Raw genomic sequence first — 23589 nt, forward strand, 5'->3', positions numbered from 1 at the left:
TTTTGTTTAACATGCAAAATGTTGTGTATTTACAGAACTACATTCACACAAACACAATAATTATACAAATTAGTTTTTGCAGGCTATTATGCAGGCTCTATGTTACAATAAATATCTCAAAGTAAATAACAAAGTTACATAGATTTTTGTTCTTGACACAACTGTAGGTGTCTATTCTGATTGTAGTAATTCAAAAATAATTGTTGTAAAATGTTATTTTAATTATTTATAGGTCAGTGTTCATGACAGGACATCTTCAAAAAAAATGTAACGGAAAACAGGGTTAGTTCTTTAAAATACTGTAAATTTATAACACAACATCCAGTTTTGATATGGTTGGTAAAAACAAATGTTTACCAGTAGTCTGGCATTCAAGTAAATAAAAATAAAAGTATCTATTTCACATTACATTATTATTAAAATATTGATGAAATAATGCAAAAATGCACATGAGACTCGTAAATGTGTTATTTTGATATATAAATATTCACTACTATCAAGTTATTTCAATAAAATTTGGTTTGTAGGTTGCTATACCATTCACACAGGTACCTATAAAATTTCAGCAGAACAGAGCTTTAAATTTTAAAGTTATGAAAATTTTATTCCATTCAACAAGCGGTGCAGCCTATCCCGTGAATCTGCCCCTTATATATATATATATATATATATATATATATATATATATATATATATATATATATATATATATATATATATATATATGCGCGCGACGAAGCAGGTCAGTCTAGAAGTGCTCTCTTGGGGCATGTTAAAATAGTTCAACATAATCTTGTGAATGCACTTTACGTTATCAGAGAGCGTGGGACTAGAATTCCTTCCAAATGGGTAACTACAGGGGCGAGACGTAGGCCAGTGGTAAAGTAGGATGTGCGGTCGGTCTAGGATCGACACCCATCGGTATCCAACCAGTGCACCACGGCTGGTATGTCAAAGACCGTGGTATGTGCTATCCTGTCTATATAGTGAATTACCAAATAAATCAGTGCACCACGACTGGTATGTCAAAAACCGTGGTATGTGCTATCCTGCCTATATAGTGAATTACCAAATGAAACACAGTGCACCACGACTGGTATGTCAAAAACCGTGGTATGTGCTATCCTGTTTGTAGAATGAATTACCAAATAAAACCCAGTGCACCACGACTGGTATGTCAAAGACCGTGGTATGTGCTATCCTGTCTGTAGAATGAATTACCAAATAAAACCCAGTGCACCACGACTGGTATGTCAAAGACTGTGGTATGTGCTATCCTCTCTGTAGAATAAATTACCAAATAAAACCCAAGCGCACATAAAGGTATTTAAAGATAAAAACTTTTATTCGGAAAGGGTGGGTGGGGTGGAGGGGGAACCGCCTGCACTGGCAGGTGTAAGAGAGCATCAGCAATCCGACCGGAGTCGGTAACAGGTGGAGGGTGGTTTTGGGTGCTATGGAATTTGGAATGTCCCGTAGGATTAGTGCCAAATGGATAGGGTGTGCAGTTTTTAATGAAGGAAATTAGGCGCAATTTTGAAAGATAAAGAGGGAGCTACATATATTTTCGAATTAGTATGCCGAGAGTAGCTCGTTGGCGATATTCGTCATTACCCTTTTATTTATACTCTCTACAGTTTCGCGCATGCGCATAAAGATGTAGTTTGAATTTGTGTGATGCCTATGACCCGTTCCCCATCCCAAAGCACAGCTCATACACGGCTCAGTGCCACCCTTACATTAATATCAAACAAAATGTGTTATTCACATGTTTATTTAACCAAACAAAAAGTAGCACGCCCAAGCAATACATGTTTAATTTCAACAGATTGTTAATGTAAGGACATATCGGGGATAGCATATAATGTTCCATCACGGGTTCGTCCAACTTCTTCCATCCGTAGGCACGTAGTCCACAACAGTAACAGGTGACGGCATCGTAGTCTCCCGTATAAAAGAAATCGGCCTTGGCGAGTTCTCTCGGTCTCTGGCTGGGCACCGACCAAATGTGTAGAGTCGTCTGTAGAATCCTCTCATTTCTGGAAGATGACAGAACAAGTAATGTCTCGAGAAGCTATCCCATTCGTCATCGGCGTCATAGGCAACAACATAGGCAGAAAGAAAGAAATGTTTTATTTAACGACGCACTCGAGACATTTTATTTACGGTTATATGGCGTCAGACATATGGTTAAGGACCACACAGATTTTGAGAGGAAACCCGCTATCGCCACTACATGGGCTACTCTTTCCGATTAGCAGCAAGGGATCTTTTATTTGCGCTTCCCACAGGCAGGATAGCACAAACCGTGGCCTTTGTTGAACCACTTATGGATCACTGGTCGGTGCAAGTGGTTTACACCTACCCATTGAACCTTGCGGAGCACTCATTTGGGGTTTGGAGTCGGTATCTGGATTAAAAATTATATGCCTCGACTGGGATCCGAACCCAATACCTACCAGCCTGTAGACCGATGGCCTAACCACGACGCCACCGAGGCCGGTCAACATAGGCAGCGTCCGTTTCGTATTCTCGAGCAGCATCCGTCTGATCCATTGGTTGTTCACCCACGATTTCGCCGGGTTCACGGGTATCCATGAGGTCTTCATCCACGGCTTCACCGTTTTCACGAGCAGCATCCGTTTGATCCAGGTCATTCGTATTCGTGTTCTCATTGTATTTGGTAGTCATTCTTTTGCATTTGATCGTGTGTCTTCGGAACATTTGCATACCAAGACGTCGTCACTGCTACCGCTGTTTCTGTCCATTCTAGAATATCCCGAAGCCATTTGGAGAGTACGTTTTCTCTCTATAACAACGTGTCTGGACACATTCGAAACGAGTCTGTCTAATTACCAGGATTACATTCCAAACACGTCATGGCCCCCATCACATTCTGATGATCTCAAGTGATACGGTATGACATCTCTCAGCTATGGCATAAAGTCGTGCACACCAACAAAGCATTTCTGAAGCTTTTCCCACTGTTCGCCAGTTAGTCTAACACCGCAACGTGAGGGCTTCAGTTCTTATCAATTATTGACCGTTAATGACGTTGGATATCTGCTTTATCCTGTGAAGGTAAGAATGGGAAATTCTGCGAGGCTCTGCTGAGCGGAATTTCTCATTCGGCTTGAACAGGATAGTTATTATCTTTATCCTGCAGACCATAAAAAGTTAAAGTTACATTCTCTGGTTACCATATTATAACATTATGTACAAATATGAAATACAAGCTCAAATGCACTTTTAAAAAACTCGTGTGTGTTCGCTACGAACGGAGATCATCAAAAGTATACGCTTGATTCGTCGCCTGTGCCGCCATAGCTCGACAAAGCACAAACAACGGCCTGTTGTCAGTTTCAGTTAACACGTGCGTTTGCCGATTTCAAATTGTAGGGTTCGTCTCAAAAATTTAAAAGAGAAATCTTGCGCTGCACGAAGAACGTTCGGTTGAGGATACGGTACTAGAGTCTTTCGTTAAAACCGGTTTGATCTTGACAACGTATTATCGACCATCGTACCTTCCTATTTCAGAATTAATATTTTATAAAGCGTTAGTAGAACAAATTAAGACAAATTCAAATAAATATTCTTTCGTTTGGAAAGGGTAAAGTTAGGGAGTGGGGGGTGTTTAACGACATCAAAGTTAGAGCATATTGATTTAATAATCATCCGACGCCATACAACCGTAAATAAAATGTGTTGAGTGCGTCGTTAAATAAAACATATCCTATCCTTCCTTCCATCTGCTGTTGGATGTCTAACATTTGGTAATTTTGACATATAATCTTACAGAGGAATCGGGTGCATGTGCTGGGGGAGGGTATTGGAGGTCGAAACCCTTACTTGCCCAAGCTTAACAAAAATTGAAATGTATTTTCTGGGGGAGCATGGCCCATTATAAACTTTGCTCAATACAGTCTATAACCCCAACCCCGCTGAAATCCCTGCACACGCGCCTTGGAAATCCGCTACATTTTTTTTTAGCAAAGGATCGTTTATATGTACCATCCCACAGACAGGATATCACATACCATGGTCTTATATATACCCGCCGATGGGGATCGATCCTAGACTGACCGCGCATTTTAAAACCCCCACCTTTTTAGATCTAAGTAATGAATAAAAAATAACATAGTCTTGAAAAATGTTACGTAAATCGAACACAGTACCCTCTTCCTCTACCCCTAGAGCGTTACGTAATTAGTAACACCCCCTTACATGTAACGCGTATGCCAACAGCTTCCCACTGTAAAAATTTCAAGGCAAATCCCCGACCCACCGACCCCTGGAAAGACCTCTTTGGATATATAAATATGTTTTGGAGATATGAGACGACCTCTCAATCAAGACAGTTAAATTTGTTCAAAAACTGCGAAATCTCACGTGATCTCTTGTTGGGGAATTCCACACTTGTGATAAGCCAATGAAAACCGAGATCGGTAGGAACCCGTCAAAAGTGTCCCACTTTCGAAATACTGGCTTTGTTTTTGACCTGGATAAGCCAGCGTAAACCAAACGTAATTGAATGTTCTGTTCTACATGCTTAAATAATAAAAACATTCCGGTTACTGCCGCTTTAAGGGGGGGGGGGGGGGGGGGGTATTTCTGTTATTTGAGCCACATTGTACGATGACCTAGAGGTCAAATGAGCGATTTTGTTATGTAGCTATGCATGTGACGTAGCAGGATATGACTTTGCTGTATCCGTCATCATATTCTGTCAATAGAAACGGTTGTTGCAGGATAAATTAAAATTAGCAGGTGACGTTGCGTTACGTTACCTACTCATTAATTGGATAGAATTTTGTCTCATCTTTATATTCATTGGTTAAATCTCCCAGGTTAATATCACTTTTGATCGGACTGGTGGGACCGTCTCAAGGCTATATCACTATTTACGGCAGACCATGTGACTGATTTTTGACCAATAAGAATACAGATATATTTTCATCATGTAATAAATGCCGAAATACCACCACTGACGAATGTATAACTCTCTTATAACTCGTCTCGACGAAAACGTTGTCGCCGAGATGCTGCGTCTCGTTTAAATGTCGCTAGCTCCAACCACTGAACACTTTACAACTGGGCTACATCCATCTCCTCCACCCACGACGTTTTAATTTAGGCCTACTATTAATAAATGACAATAAAAATGGTGTTTTTAATCAGCACCAAGCAATACAAGACGTATTCCACGGAAAATGCCCCATGAGTATCTCTGCCACCGCGATATTATCAATAAATACGTATATCGAATACGTCAATCGTTGTCTGGCGAACAATGTGTTGTTATACTGTGTGAAAGGAAAGGAAAGGAAATGTTTTATTTAACGACGCACTCATCACATTTTATTTACGGTTATATGGCGTCAGACATATGGTTAAGGACCACACAGATATTGAGAGAGGAAACCCGCTGTCGCCACTTCATGGGCTACTCTTTTCGATTAGCAGCAAGGGATCTTTTATATGCACCATCCCACAGACAGGATAGTACATACAACGGCCTTTGATATACCAGTCGTGGTACACTGGATGGAACGAGAAATAGCCCAATGGGCACACCGACGGGGATCAATCCTAGACCGACCGCGCATCGAGCAGGCGCTTTACCACTGAGCTACGTCCCGCCCCTACTTATGCTGTATTGGAATGAAAATGTGTTATTCATACTCAGGATCTCGGTGAATCGCCTTTGAAGCCCTTTTTTCCCCGAAGTGCTGTAAACAAAATTCCCCAAGCCCCAAACATGGTTGTTTTGGGGGGATTTTTCTGGAACACTAAGGGGTGTGCTGATACAGAATTTTTTTTTTTATTTTTTCCAACAATATGTTCTTTTTGAAATTATACAACCAGACTGTTAGGGTAATACATGCATGATTCCATATGCGGATGCAGGTTTGTTATTTTCTAGATATGGGGTGCAAAGTCCATACAAATATCAAGATGACCAAGACATTACATTTTCTCCAGTAAAAACATTAAATGTACTGTGTTCATTTACTGAATCTAGAGGACTTTAATTTTTTTTCGGCGAGTGAGGGGTGGGGGTGCACACCCCTTCGATCCGCGCCAGGTGATTTTTTTGCAGTCTGAGAACAATCCTGGGCCCATATTTTCGAAGCAATCTCAGCCCACGAAATCGTAAAACCATCGTAAGCTATGACGTCATCATGGCATGATCGAACATGTTTATCACATATCGTGTACGGGAAACAGACACACCAGAACCTACTACACATTTCACAAAACATCGTTTGCCTAGTTTTGGACGTAAACGTAAATTTACGATTAAGCCACAATTCTTATTACTGTTACGTTACAATAAATATAGTTAGTACACACATTTCATTTTGTTTCGTTCTTAAAATGAATGAATGAATGAATGAATGAATGAATGAATGAATGAATGTTTAACGACACCCCAGCACGAAAAATACATCGGCTATTGGGTGTCAAACTATGGTAATGCAAATAAATAAAGTGATGATCAACATCAATATAAAAATTCAAGGTTTAAACAAAAACAGTGTAAAGAACTGTGCAAAAATACAAATACAAATATCACAGAATTTTACGGACACCGAATTTTACTCTAAACTTCAATTTGTGCTGTATTGGCCATTCTCAAAGAGAATGTTACACCCCTGCACCACGGTGAGGTTACAGCACGCGCAGGGGTCGTTCTTAAAATGCACCATATTTCGTAATTATGTACTTTTTCTCGTAAAACAGATACCAAAGACTTGTAAATATATGCCCGGTATAACTGCTAGTCACAGACGTAAACTTGCAATCATGTTCTGTCAATTTGGCTACAGGAGTGGAGATGAGGGTTGCCGGTGGCAACAGACCCTCTCTGTGCTAGGGCAGACCACCTCATTGAGACAAAAATAAAAAACCCGATATATGGATTCAGGAAATGTGAGCTGACCTAAGAACCTCTCTTCATAATATGAATATGTGTCCAGTAGTACTGGATCAATCATTTTATAATGGAGTCAGGTAATATCAATGTAATAGTTCGGAGGTATCGATAAATAAGACTCATCGCCCTATACAAAGATAAAATTAATTGCTTGACCAAAAACTGGGAGCCCTCTTAAATCCACGCTAGGAGATCTTGACCATTGGGTATGCACGTACCCCTTCCATGGAGGGTGGGATTTAGCTCAGTTGGTTGAGCGATTGCACGAGGTGTTTGCGTCGCAGGATCGAACCTCCTCAGTGGCTCCAACCGATGCACCACAACTGGTCAAAGGCCATGGTATGTGTTTTCCTGTCTGTTGGAAAGTGCATATAAAAGATCCCTTGCTCCATTAAGAAAACTGTAGCGGGTTTCCTCTGTTGACTACAAGTCAGAATAACCAAATGTTTGACATCCAATAGCCGATGATTAATTAATCAATGTGTTCTAGTGGTGTCGTTAAACAAAACAAACTTCTTTGTTCTTCCCTTCCATGGACCCACAAGCTCTATTTTCAAACAAAAAAGATATACAACAGTGATCTTCCTTCACAATATCAAAACTCATATAAGAACTTTTCTTCAGTCCCCCCCCCCCCCCCCCCCCCACACACACAAAAACACACACATCCATCTCCCCAAAACAAATCATGCATAAATCAATCAAATCATTTATAAATCAATCTCAAAAGTTCTGGGTAAAATAAAAGTAACACTTTGTTAACTTTCTATTTTGCCCCTTTATTCTTTTCGTCTCTATCACAGTCATAAACATACTGTATGTACATATTATTATACATGAATAACGACACTAGTAGAGCACATTAATTTATTAATCATCGGCTATTGGATGTCAAACATTTGGTAATTTTGACATATAGTCTTAGAGAGGGTAACCCACATTTTTACATTAGTAGCAATGGATCTTTTCTATGCACCATCCCACAGACAGGATAGCACATACCACAGCATGATATACTAGTCGTGGGTACACTGGCTGGGATGGAAAATAGCCCTGCGGGCCAACTGAAAAGGATCGATCTTTGACCCACTGCACATCAGACGATTGCTTTACCACTGTGCTACGTCCCACCCCAATACATATTATAGATTAGTAAACAAAAATTGTGAAAACTATGAGCAAGAAGGGTTTGGCTTTCAAACTTAAGACAAAATATCTGGTTCTGGGTATAACAGTGGCATAGTCAATCAGTCCACATGAATCATGTTTAAAATATCCACAGTACTGCACTATTCAGATCAGTGGCTGATCTCCAAAAACAAATTAACGGGAGTGGGGGAAAGAGGGTATAAGGTGTGAAAAAAAAAAAAAAAAGTGTTTCCAGGAACATGCTGAAAAAAAAATCATCAGCTTTATGAAACTTTTTTTTTTTAAGCCTACAGCCAGCCTTTCCCTCTTGGTACTGTTGGGTCCCCAGAATTATTATTTTTAATGCTTAATATTAGTGTAATATAGTTAGGTGGCATTAATAGCAAACTCCTCATAGTTACCTGTACTTCACCCACAATTAGGACCAGAGCTTCTTACAGACCCTGACTAAATCTAAAATACACAGGAGCTCAATGCATGAACAAAACATGGTATATCATTGATTTGTTTTGTAGCCAGTTTATATTGCATTGGAAAATAATAAATACTTATTGCACGCTTATTACAGAACATTACGACACATGGCTGTTTCACCATTCCGAAAAAAATTCAACAAACCGCTATGTTTGTTTCTTCAGTTCTACTATTAATTTTTGATTTGACGTGTTAAGTGTTATGTAACAACCTGCTCACCAGATGGTGCATTCAGTGGGATGGAGCAAAATGGCTGTGCCCATTATATGTAATAGCAATTACATGTTTATCATTTTATTAATTAAATATACCAATATAATTGTTGATTTTAAGCAATAACGTGCATTAAAAATCGTTTAATATGCATACCAGCAGTGTTCGAAATAAGCACTTGTCCGTTTGTCCCGACAAGTGAAAATCTATACAGACAAGCAAAATGTGCCTTGGTGGTTGTCCAGAGGACAAGTAAAAATTTCCAGAGCAGTTTCAGTTTGAGCAATCACAAACATCATCCTGGTCCTTGAATAAAATAAACCATTTATTTGGCCAAGTGAAAATATTGGTTGACAAGTAGATTTCTAGATGTATTTGTCCGGTGGACTAGTACAAACATCTGCATATTTCTATCACTGGTCCAATAGCCTTGCTTAAACATTCCTTTAATACAGCAATTAAAATTGCTCTGAATAACAAAACCAAGATACTGAATGGTTTTGAAACAAAGTTCAATTTACTACTAATATCAGGAACACTAATTATAATTTTGAATATGATACAGACTAAAAATTTTAAAACATTGAGGTTTAAACTTTAATTGATAAATGTTGGGGGGGGGGGGGGGGGAGAGGTTGGTCATAGTAGCATACATTGAATGTAAGAAAAAATTTTTTAATGATTAAATGATAAAAATATAAAATGAATTAATGAATTAATTAATATTTAACAAAAATAATAGCTTGTTTTTCTTAGTATTAAAGTTGTGTTTTTCATATAAAAACATGATTAAGTTTTAAACCCATACCAACTCAAATAACATTTTTTGAAAAAAGTTAAGTGTAAATAATTTTTGAGTAGGAGTTTAAAACTTAATATGATTTTATAGAAATTATATCTTTATTCATTATTGAGTTACATGCTAATTCATCGGTTCCCTTTTGATGCAAACATAATATATATATATATCTGAATGTTTTCTTCTTTTCATCACAGCAGATCACATCAGAAGTTAGGTTTGTATTTCTTAACCTCCCCCATCATGTGATGAATATTAACGAGTTTAATGCTGGTTATTACAGTTCTTAATGTTTTCGTCTTTTCATCACAGCAGATCACATCAGAAGTTAGGTTTGTATTTCTTAACCTCCCCCATCATGTGATGAATATTAATGAGTTTAATGCTGGTTATTACAGTTCTTAATGTTTTCGTCTTTTCATCACAGCAGATCACATCAGAAGTTAGGTTTGTATTTCTTAACCTCCACCATCACGTGATGAATATTAATGAGTTTGTTTCGGATCTGCATGTTTTGGAATGGACCTCATGACATATATGCCAATTCATCGGTTCCCTTTTGATGCAAACATAATATATATATCTGAATGGGTTTTTTTATTTTCATTACAGCAGATCACATCAGAAATTAGGTTTGTATTTCTTAACCTCCCCCATCATGTGATGGATATTAATGAGTTTAATGCTGGTTATTACAGTTCTTAATGTTTTCGTCTTTTCATCACAGCAGATCACATCAGAAGTTAGGTTTGTATTTCTTAACCTCCACCATCACGTGATGAATATTAATGAGTTTGTTTCGGATCTGCATGTTTCGTAATGGACCTCGTGACATATATGCCAATTCATCGGTTCCCTTTTGATGCAAACATAATATATATATCTGAATGTTTTTTTTATTTTCATTACAGCAGATCACATCAGAAATTAGGTTTGTATTTCTTAACCTCCACCATCACGTGATGAATATTAATGAGTTCGTTTCGGATCTGCATGTTTCGGAATGGACCTTGTGATAAGACTTTCTGGAACCTGTGGTAGTACTGGATGAGCTGAGTGAGAGCACCCTGCAAAAAATGAAGTTGAAAAGCAAAGCTATATTTCTCTTTAACATTCACAAACGGCTAGAAAACTAAATTAAAAAACAACAACTAATAAGCATAAACATAGGCGTAAGAGCTCCCATTTTTGGGCAGGGGTGGGAGTGGATAGCAGCAGTCTGAATTTTACCCAAATTAAACCAAAATGCCTGAACCCATATTTGCATTACTACCAAACAGCTCTATAGGGTTCCAAATGAATTGATGTGCATTTTTACATGGATTAAAACTAATATTGTGAGTAGAATGATGAAAATACATGACAAAAAGGTTTCAAATTAACTGGCCTCAGATTACAGTTATCTTCCCATTTGGTTGTTCAAAATCCGGAAATTTATCCGCACACAAATAAACAAAATGTTTTGGTAAATAGTAAAAATTAGTTTTTATGCACATTATCTTAACTTATTTTCATTTATTTAATTAATTTTCTATTTATTTAATGTTTTACTCCTCCCACCCACTATAATGTATTTCTGCCTCTTTTTTTAAATGAGTTCCACCCGATGTTTATAAACAGAATAGATAAATAGATAAATTGATTTCCTTAATAACCACTAACTTAAGTTTTTTCTCCGACTTAAGTTTTTAAGTTGTTTGATGAATACCAACTTAAGGTTTTTGAAAATATACTGCAAATTAACAATTAAGGATGAATTCTACTGATTTGGGTTTATTTGCCCTAGATTATTAATAGCTGGCTATTTACAAATGAAAGGTATTGTTACAGAGATTATGTTCTGTTCAATTGAAGTTGATCACATACTGGTATCTTTTTAAAACAATATTTATTAACATTTGGGATTGACCCTACACTTCACAATCACACATTTTACAGGACAGACTAAATAATAAAACTGGCTAAGATCATCAAGTAGACAGAGGTACATGTACTTTCAAACTGGTGGATACGTTACCAACCTGCAATATTTGGGTACCATTTTTGAAGTTGGTAAATGACCTCATCACGTCCTGGTTGATAACCTCAAGAGCTCTCTTCCAGTCATTGTTAAAACCTCGAACTATTTGCTGTATGCGTTCTGGAATAAAATACCATTTAAAAAATCAAAAATTATAATAACAGATAAGTAAAAACCAATATTAAATTCTGTTCTATATAGTTTCATTAAAAAAAAAAAAAATCAGATTCAGAGTTCATGCCTAAACATTTACATTTTTTTAAACTGGATAACCAGAAGTGTATTATCAACACTTAAGACTTCTGGCTGCAAATTCAGGACAATTCCAGAAGCATACGATTAAGAGACAGAATCCTAAAATATCTATATTAAATCTTGTTTATCATTCTGGCAGAATCATAAAACAAATCCACAAATTCAATGTCTGGACTTACTGGTGACATTAAAATAAAAACTACAGAATCTTGTATAAATAAAATCTTAAAATGTGTCAAGTTCTGGCTTTGTCATATTGCATCATAATGTTATGGTGGTTTATATATATGTCATAATCAGAACTGCAAGTACTAGAACTTAACAGTTTTCCATAATATATCTGTAATGTATGACCTAACATTCACCTTCTTGAACATGTATATATACATTTATATAAAATATATCTCTCTCAATATAAAGAATAAATACATGCTTTTTCATGATAATTACAAATGTACCTACAAATATTTATTAAAGACAAAACGGAGGGTGTTAAATATTTTTCAAAGTAGGGGCTGTCCCAGTAAAGCAGCCACCTAAATGTACAAACTGCTGTGAGGTACTGTATATAACTGTAAACAGGAAATGTAGGCAGCAACAGAAGCCATCAAATACCACCGCCTACCATCCACTAATGAATATTGGAAATGTGCACTTAAAAAATCCTACAATTATATGCAAGAAGTGGTGTACCAAAAAATTTGGAAAATAGAAAGAGAGTAAATGAAGAATATTAACGACATGGACCACAAAATCCATTTGCAAAAAAACAGATGAAAAAAAACAAGCCCGAAACATTTATACAATAAGTATAATACTGTTAACTGTATTATGCACAATGAATCCAAAATATTATTTTTGGTCCGACTTCCCCAACAATTCCGCTGTAAACTATTGTACAGTTGCACATCTCTTGTGATGGTCTATCAAAGAACAAAGCATGGTACATCTACCTGAATGTTATATGAATGGTGAATGAAGAAACTGCAAGAGTGATAGTTTCGTTCATGCAAATCTAATTTTGCGTAACCTATTTTTTGTTCGCACAAAATTTGGAGCATCGTTTACTTGAATATGATGGGTTACACAAAAGGAAATGGGTTACCTGGATTTATTTATACATAACCAATAATGGGTCACACAGATTTTCAATTATCAGAGGCCTGGTGAATGACGTCATTTTGTTGACAATATTTATCAGTTAAGTAGAGCAGTCTAACATATGAATGGTGAATGACACGTCATGCATTTAGGTCATTCTTGGTTAAGGTGAGAAACATGCTAATTGGTACTTTCTTTGTTTTTGTATGGCTAGTTAGAGCAATGACTTATGTTTCTTGAAAATATTTATCAGTTAATTAGAGCAGTCTAAACTGGTTTTTAAAATGAAGTGGGGTTTTGTTTAAATTATCAAAAATGTATTTCATGGTATTAGAAACACCAGGATTACCAGGCCTAACGCTTATGAAACATTTAGAGTCTTACACTCTTAATAATTAGAGTCAGATAATCTAACGCCATACACACTATATGCATGTGACGTCATTATAGAGATATGAGCACTTACTCTCTTCATTTTTCAGCAGTTCTATCTGCCCCCTCTCCACAAGGACTTCACAGTCCTTGACGAAGGATATCATGCCTCCAAAGTGAGGAGCCAATATCTCTTCCACAAATTCCTGCGTCCTGGCTTGCAGTAATTCCTTAAAGCTTTCTGTCTCTTTTGAATCTTCAGAAGTTCTTTCCTGAATGAAAATAATTTAAAGCCTTGAGTAAAGACAACTTTCTCTCATACATGTATGATTGCTGTCAAACAGGGCTAGCTGGGTCACTCGCCAAATTCACCAATTCCGAATGTTAAAAAACAAGTGCCGAATTTTATTTTAATCTGAAGGACAAATTTAATGTAATTATTGATATTTTGTTAGAAAATAAAGTAGATTTTTGTAATTTTTTATTTTTACTAGATAATTTGGCAACATTTTCTGCTCACCCAGAGCTAGCTAGTCCTGTCACAGTTCATATCCAGCAGGGTATGTTACAAAAGTATCAGTTCAATAGAAAAAGAAAAAAATGTTTTACTTAATGACACACTCAACACATTTTATTTACGGTTATATGGCATCAGATATATGGTTAAGGACCACACAGATATAGAGAGGAAACCCGCTATCGCCACTTCATGGGCTACTCTTTTCGATTAGCAGCAAGGGATCTTTTATATGCACCATCCCACAGACAGGGTAGTACATACCACAGTCTTTGATATACCAGTCGTGGTGCACTAGCTGGAATGCAGTTTAATAGACCATAATTATGTGGGTAATAAAAACTGCTCTAACCTGTCACAATCAAGTACATGTGTCACAGGTCTTGAACTAGCAGTTTGTTTGGTGACTAAAGTTGCACATTAAATATTTCCTGTTTAGATTTTTTTTTTTTTTAAGGACACCACTAGAGCACATTGATTTATTAATCATCGGCTATTGGATGTCAAACATTTGGTATTTTTGACATATAGTCATAGAGAGGAAACCCGCTACATTTTTCCATTAGTAATAAGGGATCTTTTATATGCACTCTCCCACAGACAGGATAGCACATACAACGACTTTTGTAATACCAGTCATGGTGCACTGGCTGGAATGAGAAATAACCCAATGAGCCCACTGACGGGGATCAATCCCAAACCAACCATATATCAAACGAGCGCTTTACCACTGGGTTACGTCCCACCCCTTTCCTGTTTAGAAATCCAACATCCATGGTTTCTGCCAGAGGGTAAAACAGGTATGGCATCATACCCAAATATTTTTGCAGATTTTGTTTTCAAAGTTAACAGTTTGACAATATTATTTACTCTTGTCATTACTATATAATTTTCTTAGCCCTAACCCTAAACTTAACCCATTTTCTTTCTGGAGGAGGTTCACCCATACCCCGTTGACTGTGGTTGCATTCAATTCCATAGCGCCATACCCAAAAATTTCTTTCTGGCAGACACACTGTCATCTGTATATCCAATGTGTCTGCTGTCATGTGCTAATATTTGTCCCAGTCACTATCCATTTTACTTTGTAATATAATTATATTTTTTCGTATGTATGAAATTATTGGAAGTTAAAATCTGATTTAGGCTACTACAAACATTAGGATGACAACAAACACCTTATTTATACAGACACTGATATTCTAAACAAGAAAATATCTTTAATATGTAATTTTAATCAGCAAAAAAGCCCCGAATGTCGTAAACATTTTAAAATGGCAGCAAATTCTCGATAGTCCAATTAACAACATTATTGTAGTTCAAGAAAGTAAGTTGAAATACAATAAATATTTGTGCAAAAGGGACATATCACTAAATTAACTTAATTTGTCTTTATTAACCGATGGTGATACGTAGCTAAGTGGTAATGCATTCACCTGATGCATGGTTGGTCTAGGATCGATCCCTGCCAGTGGGCCCATTAGGCTATTTCTCATTCTAGCCAGTGGTATTTGCTATCTTGTCTGTGGGATGGCACATATAACAGATCCTTTGCTACTAATGGAAAAATGTAGCGGGTTTCCTTTCTAAGACTACATGTCAAAATTAGCAATGTTTGACATCCAATAGCTGATGATTAATAAATCAATGTGCTCTAATGGTGTCCTTAAACAAAACAAACTTTAACTTTTTTTTATTGACAGAGTAGTTTTAATTTTCTTTTGCAACCAGATTTTAACATCTGCTATGGCACCTATTATAAGATTCTCGTTCCAGCCAGTGCACCACGACTGGTATATCAAAGGCCGTGGTATGTACTACCCTGTCTGTGGGATGAAAGAAAAAGAAAGAAAGAAATGCTTTATTTAACGACGCACTCAACACATTTTTATTTACGGTTATATGGCGTCAGACATATGGTTAAGGACCACACAGATTTTGAGGGAAACCCGCTGTCGCCACTTCATGGGCTACTCTTTCCGATTAGCAGCAAGGGATCTTTTATTTGCACTTCCCACAGGCAGGATAGCACAAACCATGGCCTTTGTTGAACCAGTTATGGATCACTGGTCGGTGCAAGTGGTTTACACCTACCCATTGAGCCTTGCGGAGCACTCACTTGGGGTTTGGAGTCTGTATCTGGATTAAAAATCCCATGCCTCGACTGGGATCTGAACCCAGTACCTGACAGCCTGTAGACTGATGGCCTAACCACGACGCTACCGAGGCCGGTGTCTCTGGGATGGTGCATATAAAAGATCCCGTGCTGCTAATCAAAAAGAGTAGTCCATGAAGTGGCGACAGCGGGTTTCCTCTCTCAATATCTGTATGGTCCTTAACCATATGTCTGACGCCATATAACCGTAAATAAAATGTGTTGAGTGCGTCGTTAAATAAAACATTTCTTTCTTTCTTTCTTTTTTCTATTATAAGAATGAATGTGCCATTTAAAGTTCTACACCTGTTTGAAGAATGAATAAGTTTGACAAATTCGTACTGAGCACAGTCACCGCACACTCACCATGAGTACCCCCAGCATCATATCATAGTTGTTAATAAGGTAGACTAGCTGCTCCTTTCTGTGAGGAAATGCGGCGGCCATCTTGAGTATGAAATTTTCAACTTCTGTTTGTAGCTGACCCAAGAGTCGGTCAGTCCTTTCATTGGGATACGACTGGTTGATTCCAATAATGGCAGCAGAAAACTCGGCATACCTCCTTGTAACCTAGGGTTATACAGAATGAATAATATAATAAATATGTCCTCACCAACAGGGTTATAAAGTTGTGTGAATGAACCCATTTTCAACACTTGCATGTTCGAATCCCCAGTGGTATATGAGCATGTAAAACTAGTTACCTACCTACCTTTAAACACTTTCTTTTTTGTTGCAGTTCGCATGCTTTGAAATTAATTTTTTTTTTTATCCATGTACTAGTTCATAACAAATTAAATTACATATTATTAAAAAAATAGAACCCCTCTTGAAAGTTGAAAAAGATGGAAATTTTTTAAAATTAGTAAATTATCAACTCATTGTCTGAAACATAATTCATAATAGATTTTAGGGTATACAATATACAGTTCAAAGTTTTATTACATACCTATTCAATCTTAATATAGTGATAAAGACATTTTCAAACAATGTAATAAATTTATTTTGTATTACACATACGTGCAATCTGGACTGTAACTTTTAAATGGGGAATTCCGTTTTTATTTTTACTGCAGTTAGCGCGTTTTATTTACTGACGTCATATATGATTTACCAATTATGTCACATCATATTTGAAACATTACACAAGGCTGCCGCAGGGTATGATTCTTAACGTTAAGCAAATCCATGAAAGGAGTGTTGATCATAGTTTTAACAAAAAAGTGTTGTTATGACGTTAAATTAAAAACCGTTTTTGTAAAACATAAAAAAAGGTATGTAATAAATACAGAACTTCACATACGTTGTTTTCGCTTCCTATTTATTGCACTCGTTTATTTTGCGAAATAACATACCACTCGACTGCGTAGCGGTCTCGTGGTATATATTCTTGAGCAAAATAAACTTGTGCAATAAATAGAAAGCGAAAACAACGCATGTGAAATTCTGTATATGAATTTAATTATGAATGTAAAATTGCTGCTGTCTAAACACAAATACAATAATCTAGCAATTGTTTTTCAATTCATAATAGATTTTAGAGAATTCAATTTAATCATGAATGTAAAATGCTGCTGTTTAAAAACAAACACAATTATCATAATTAGCAACATTTTTCCCTCAGAGATGACAAGTTTTTAAATTGAAATTGAACTATAATAAAATGGTTTTCTTGGGTCTTTAAAGACAAACAAGATATTGCTTTGTTCACTATTTTGTGTAGGCTAACATTAAGGCATGTGTATGAATTTAAATTAATAATTAAAATGTCCATTGAAATCTTTTTAAAAATAAATATTTTAAATGGGGATGGGGGTCTGTACCAATAGGAATATATTGACAAATTTTATTTTGGAAACCCCCAAAAAAAAGGGCCTACTCCAAAAAGGTTCCAAAAAAACCCCAATTAAAAAAATTTTCCCAATTAAAAAAAAAGGGGAATTTAAAAAAACCCCACTTGGAGGCCCAACCCCCGGGGGGAAAAAAATTACCCAAAAGGAACCCCATTTTTAAAAATTTTTAAAAACCATTCCCCAAGGGCCCCAAAAAATTTTTCCCCCAACCAATTAAAAGGGGTTCCCCCAAACCCTTAAAAGGTCAAATTTTTTTGGGGAAACCCGCCCCTTTTTTAATTAAAGGTTAACTTAAAAAATTAACCGGGGCCCCCCAAAAAAATTTAATGATTTTTTTAAAAAACCCTTAAAGGGGGCCTTTCCCCTAAAATTGGGTTTTTTAAAAAAATTTTTGGGTTTTAAAAAACCCCCCATTTTTGGGGTTTTTAAAAAAAAAAAAAAATTTAAAAAAAATTTAACCTTTTTGGGTTCCGGTTTTAAAAATTTTTCAAGGGAAAAAACCCCCCGTTTTAAACCAAAATTTTAAAACCATTTTTAAAAGGACCACAACCCTTTTAAAAAAAATTTTTTAAAAAACTTTTTTGGGGGCCAAAGCCAAAAAATTTTTTTTAAAAAAAAAAAAAAACCCAAGTTTTTCAATAAAAATTTTTAAAAAAAAAAAAAACCCCAAAAATTTTTTTGAAACCCAAACCTTGGGGGCCAACCCCGGTTTTAAAATTTTGGGAAACCCAGGGTTTTTGGGAAAAAAAAATTTTTTTCCCTTGAAATTTTTTTGGCCCCAAAATTTTCCCCCAAATTTAAATCCAAAATTTTTTTAAAAAAAACCCAAATTTTTTCCCCTTTTTTGGGGGGAAAAAAAACCCCCCCAATTAAACCCCCAAATTTTTGTTTTTTTTGGGGCCCCCAAAAAATTTAAAATTTAAAAAATTTTTTTTGGGGGGCCAAAAAAAATTTCCCAAATCCCTTTTTAAAACCCCCAATTTAAAAACCCCCTTTTTTCCCCCCAAGGGGCCCCCCCCAAAAAAAACAAATTTTTTAAAAAATTTTTTCCCCAAAAACCCGGAAGGGGTTTTTTGGAAATTTTATTTTCCAAATTTTTGTTTTTCCCTTTTTTTTGGGGTTGAAAGGGGGAATTTTCTTTAATTTGGAAAAAATTTTTAAAATTTAAAAAAACCCCAAAAATTGTTTGGGTTTTTTTTTAAAAAAAAATTTTTTAAATTTTTTTGGGCCCCAAAAAAAAACCAAAATTTTTTTCTTTTCTTTAAAAACCCCAACCCCAAAACCTTTTAAAATTTAAATTTTTTTAAATTTTTAAAACCCTTTAAGTTTCAAAAGGAAACCAAAAAAAAATTTGGGGGTTTTTTAACGGGAAAATTTTTGGAAATGAAAAAAATTTTTTGTTTAAGGGAAAAAAAATTTTTTTTTTTTTTTTTAATAACCTTTTTTTTAAAAAAAAAAAACCCCTTTTTTTTTTAAAATTTTTTTTTTCCTTTTTTTTTAAAAATTTTTAAAATTTTTTTTCCCCCAAAATTTGTTTTTTAAATTTTAAAATTTTTTTAATTTTTGGGGGTTATTGGTTTTTAAAAAACTAAAAACCCCTTTTTTCCGGGAAAGGGGGTTTTAAAAAGAATTTTTTAAAAAAAAAATTTTTTTCCAGTTTTAAAAAAAAAAAAACAAAAGGGGTCCTTAAACAAATTTTTAAAAAACCTTTTTTAAAAAAACCAAAGGGGGAAACCCCCCTTTAAAACCCCTTTTTTTTTTTTAAAAAAAAAAACTTAATTAAAAAAGGGGGGAAAAATTTTAAAATTTTCCCTTTGTTTTTTTTTTTAAAAAAAATTTTTTAAAAAAAAAATTTCCTTTTTGGGAAGAAATTTATTCTAAATTTGGCCCCAAAAAAATTTTTTTAAAAAAACATTTGGGGATTGGGAAAAGGGGGGGAAAAAAAGGGCCAAAGGAAAAAAAGGGGGGGGGAAAAAAAAGGGAAAAGGAAAACAGTTTTGTGGTTCTGTGCAGGTCCATATCAATAACGATCCTAGCCCTAAGATCACCGTGAGTGGTGCTGTAACTTTAACTGATATGTAATAAAGTACAGTTTTTGCATGCTTATCCACACACAATTGCTGGCTGCACCGACGCAGCCTATAGTACCAGCATAATTTTTGTTTAATATATGTACCAGTCCGCCATGAATTCCGCGATTCCATGGACGCGGAAAAATTTGCAGAATTTGCATCATTGTGCAGAATAGTTGTTCGTTTGCGGAAAATCACTTTTCATGTAGAACACGTGCAGAATTCATAATTTTAGGCCATGAAATTTGTCTTAATCACCGCTAACTAATCACCGGGGCAAAATGTTTGAGGTTTCTGACCTTGTAACATTAAACATGGAATTTTAATAGTGTTTACTTTCCATACAGTAATAAATAGAAGCATAAACTATTTGTTTCTTTTCTTTTAAGTTATTACAGGCTGGACTGGTAACCATCTCATATTTATTAGTCTGCGTAACATGTGTTTGGTACCAGACTTTAGTTTCTATCAATGAATCGGAAATCCTCGCAATGGATTGTGGCGAGATGTTCCAATCGTTGCGCAGTGCATAGGCTACGGAAACCGACGAAGATGGGTTGTAATTACACTTTGACAAATACGAAATGGGATTCAGCAATTTAATATAAAATAATTATATTAACAGATAAGTATCATTATTGAATTTTAAATAACTGTCATATTAATTTGTTTTAGAGAGATACATTAGAGAAGGATAATGAATCATCGAGAAATGAGGGATGAATGATGAAAAGAAAAAGAAAATTTCAGTGGGAAGGAGGGTATAGACAACTAATTGAAAGAGAGAGAGAGAGAGAGCAAGAGAGAGAGAGAGAGGGGGGGTATGTAGGTCGGAAGAGAGAGGGAGAGAGGGAGAGGGTGAAAGAGAGAGAGAGAGAGAGAGAGAGGATGGGAAGGTGCAGTTGGCATCGGTCAGTAAGGTTGAGGTTAGCGTAGGCTCTATAGGAATTGGGAATCCATCTTTGATTAGGGCCATTTAGAAATGTATAACAAATCTTTCTAACACAAAACAATCTTCAGTTTGTATTTGTCCAACTGTCATATTTATTTGTTTTAATAGAGATGGGAGAAGGATATGAAGGATAAGATGGACAAGAATAATGAACGAGAGAGAAAGTGAGGGATGATGAATGAAAGAAAAAACAGAACGAGAGTGGGAGAGGAGAGAGAGAGAGAGAGAGAGAGAGAGAGAGAGCAGAGAGAGAGAGAGAGAGGGAGAGGGGGGTAATGAATGAGAGAGAAAGTGAAGGGATGGGGGAATGAAAGAAAAAAACAGTGAGAATATAGGAGAGAGAGGCGGAGGGAGGGAGCGAGAGAGAGAGGGAGTAGAGAGAAGGAGAAGAGAGAGAGAGAGAGAGATAGCAGAGAGAGAAGAGGATAAGGAGGAAGATAGGAGGGATGATGAATTTAATTAGAGGGAAATGAAGAAAAGTGAAGGAGAGAGAGATAGAGAGATAGAGAGAGAGAGAGAGGGAGATGAGAGGAAGGGAGAGAGAGAGAGAGAGAGAGAGAGAGAGACAGAGAGGAGGGGAAGGGCAGTTGTATCGGTCAGTAGGCTGAGGTTAGTAGGCTATATACCATCCTTCAATCTTTGATTAGGCCAATTTAGAAATGTATAACAAATCTTTCTAACACAAAACATCTTCAGTTTATATTTGTCCAACTGTCATATTTATTTGTTTTAGAGAGATGGAGAAGGATAATGAATGAGAGAGATGGAGAAGGATAATGAATGAGAGAGAAAGTGAGGGATGATGAATGAAAGAAAAAGAAACAGTGGGAAGGAGGGATAGACAGAGAGAGAGAGACAGAGAGAGAGAGAGGGGGAGGGAGGTAGGTAGGGAGGGGGAGAGAGAGGGGGGAGGGAGGGATGTAGGGAGAGAGAGAGAGAGAGAGAGAGAGAGAGAGAGAGAGAGAGAGAGAGAGAGAGAGAGAGGAGGGGAAGGGCAGTTGTATCGGTCAGTAGCTTGAGGTTAGTAGGTTCTATACTATTCTTTAATCTTTGATTAGACCAATTTAGAAATGTATAACAAATCTTTCTAACACAAAACATCTTCAGTTTATATTTGTCCAACTGTCATATTTATTTGTTTTAGAGAGATGGAGAAGGATAATGAATGAGAGAGAAAGTGAGGGATGATGAATGAAAGAAAAAGAAACAGTGGGAAGGAGAGAGAGAGAGAGAGAGAGAGAGAGAGAGAGAGAGAGAGAGAGAGAGAGAGAGAGAGGGATAATGAATGAGAGAGAAAGTGAGGAATATTGAATGAGAAATAGAGAGTGGGAGGGAGAGAGAGACAAAGAGAGAGACAAAGAGATATTTTAGGGTACATAAATTTACCCTTCATACCCTTTGGCAAAAACCCTGAATGTGTGATGTTGTAACATCTGCTATGCATAATGTTACAATCATTTGATTACATAGATATACATTTAGTCAAGCCTCGGATTTCATCCTTTTATCAACTCGTGCTGATAAATTATGATATCACAAGACACTCGCGGAATATCCTCTATAAAATACTTACCATAAACATTGTTAATGTTTTCCCCATGATTGCATCAAAGAGATTCTGAGCGACTGACCCCATTGCCATATAGAAGTCAACCACAAAGAGGAACTCTCGACAACAGTTATCCATGAGTGCGAAGTGCAAACTTCGAAATAGTGTCTCAAAAGTGTACTGAAAAAGATAAGACTAGAATGAAGGAAATGGAAGGAAATGTTTTTATTTAATGACACACTCAACACATTTTAATTTATGGTTATATGGTGTTGGACATATGCTTAAGGACCACACAGATATTGAGAGAGGAAACCCACTATTGCCACTTCATGGGCTACTCTTTTCAATTAGCAGCAAGGGATCTTTTATATGCACCATCACACAGACAGTAAAACACATACCACAGCCTTTGATATACCAGTCATGGTGCATTGGCTGAAACAAGACTAGAGAATGAATCAAGCAGAAAAAGAGAGTAAAGTACAATGTGTTTAACAAGAATGCTGCAGAACTACAGGGTATGTGTCTTGTTTACTATAAAGTGATTTCACACTACTGACAGCTGCATTCACTGAGGTTCATCCATAGTATGTCTTGTTTACTATAAAGTGTTTCACACTACTGACAGCTGCATTCACTGAGGTTCATCCATAGTATGTCTTGTTTACTATAAAGTGATTTCACACTACTGACAGCTGCATTCACTGAGGTTCATCCATAGTATGTCTTGTTTACTATAAAGTGATTTCACACTACTGACAGCTGCATTCACTGAGGTTCATCCATAGTATGTCTTGTTTACTATAAAGTGATTTCACACTACTGACAGCTGCATTCACTGAGGTTCATCCATAGTATGTCTTGTTTACTATAAAGTGATTTCACACTACTGACAGCTGCATTCACTGAGGTTCATCCATAGTATGTCTTGTGTACTATAAAGTGATTTCACACTACTGACAGCTGCATTCACTTAGATTCATCCACAGTATGTCTTGTGTACTATAAAGTGATTTCACACTACTGACAGCTGCATTCACTGAGGTTCATCCATAGTCTGTCTTGTTTACTATAAGGTGATTTCACAATACTGACAGCTGCAATCACTGAGGTTCATCCATAGTCTGTCTTGTTTGCTATAAAGTGTTTCACACTACTGACAGCTGCA

The 23589-nt window shown here is 36.3% G+C and overlaps 1 protein-coding gene across 1 annotated transcript in view; it reads right to left on the reverse strand.

Annotated features, from left to right (window-relative positions):
* Positions 1-10154: 10154 nt before the first annotated feature.
* The window catches only part of LOC121383487 (vacuolar protein sorting-associated protein 52 homolog), a 42092-nt gene continuing 28657 nt past the window's right edge, over positions 10155-23589 (reverse strand). The window contains exons 13-17 of the mRNA XM_041513560.1: positions 22443-22598; positions 16359-16562; positions 13415-13592; positions 11594-11712; positions 10155-10639 (exon numbers count right to left, since the gene is read on the reverse strand). Of these exons, the coding sequence (XP_041369494.1) occupies positions 10493-10639; positions 11594-11712; positions 13415-13592; positions 16359-16562; positions 22443-22598 (804 nt within the window). The 3' untranslated portion in view covers positions 10155-10492. The remainder of the gene's footprint in view (positions 10640-11593; positions 11713-13414; positions 13593-16358; positions 16563-22442; positions 22599-23589) is intronic.

The sequence above is a fragment of the Gigantopelta aegis genome, chromosome 10 (assembly GCF_016097555.1).
Source record: "Gigantopelta aegis isolate Gae_Host chromosome 10, Gae_host_genome, whole genome shotgun sequence".
Classification (NCBI taxonomy): Eukaryota; Metazoa; Mollusca; class Gastropoda; order Neomphalida; family Peltospiridae; genus Gigantopelta; species Gigantopelta aegis.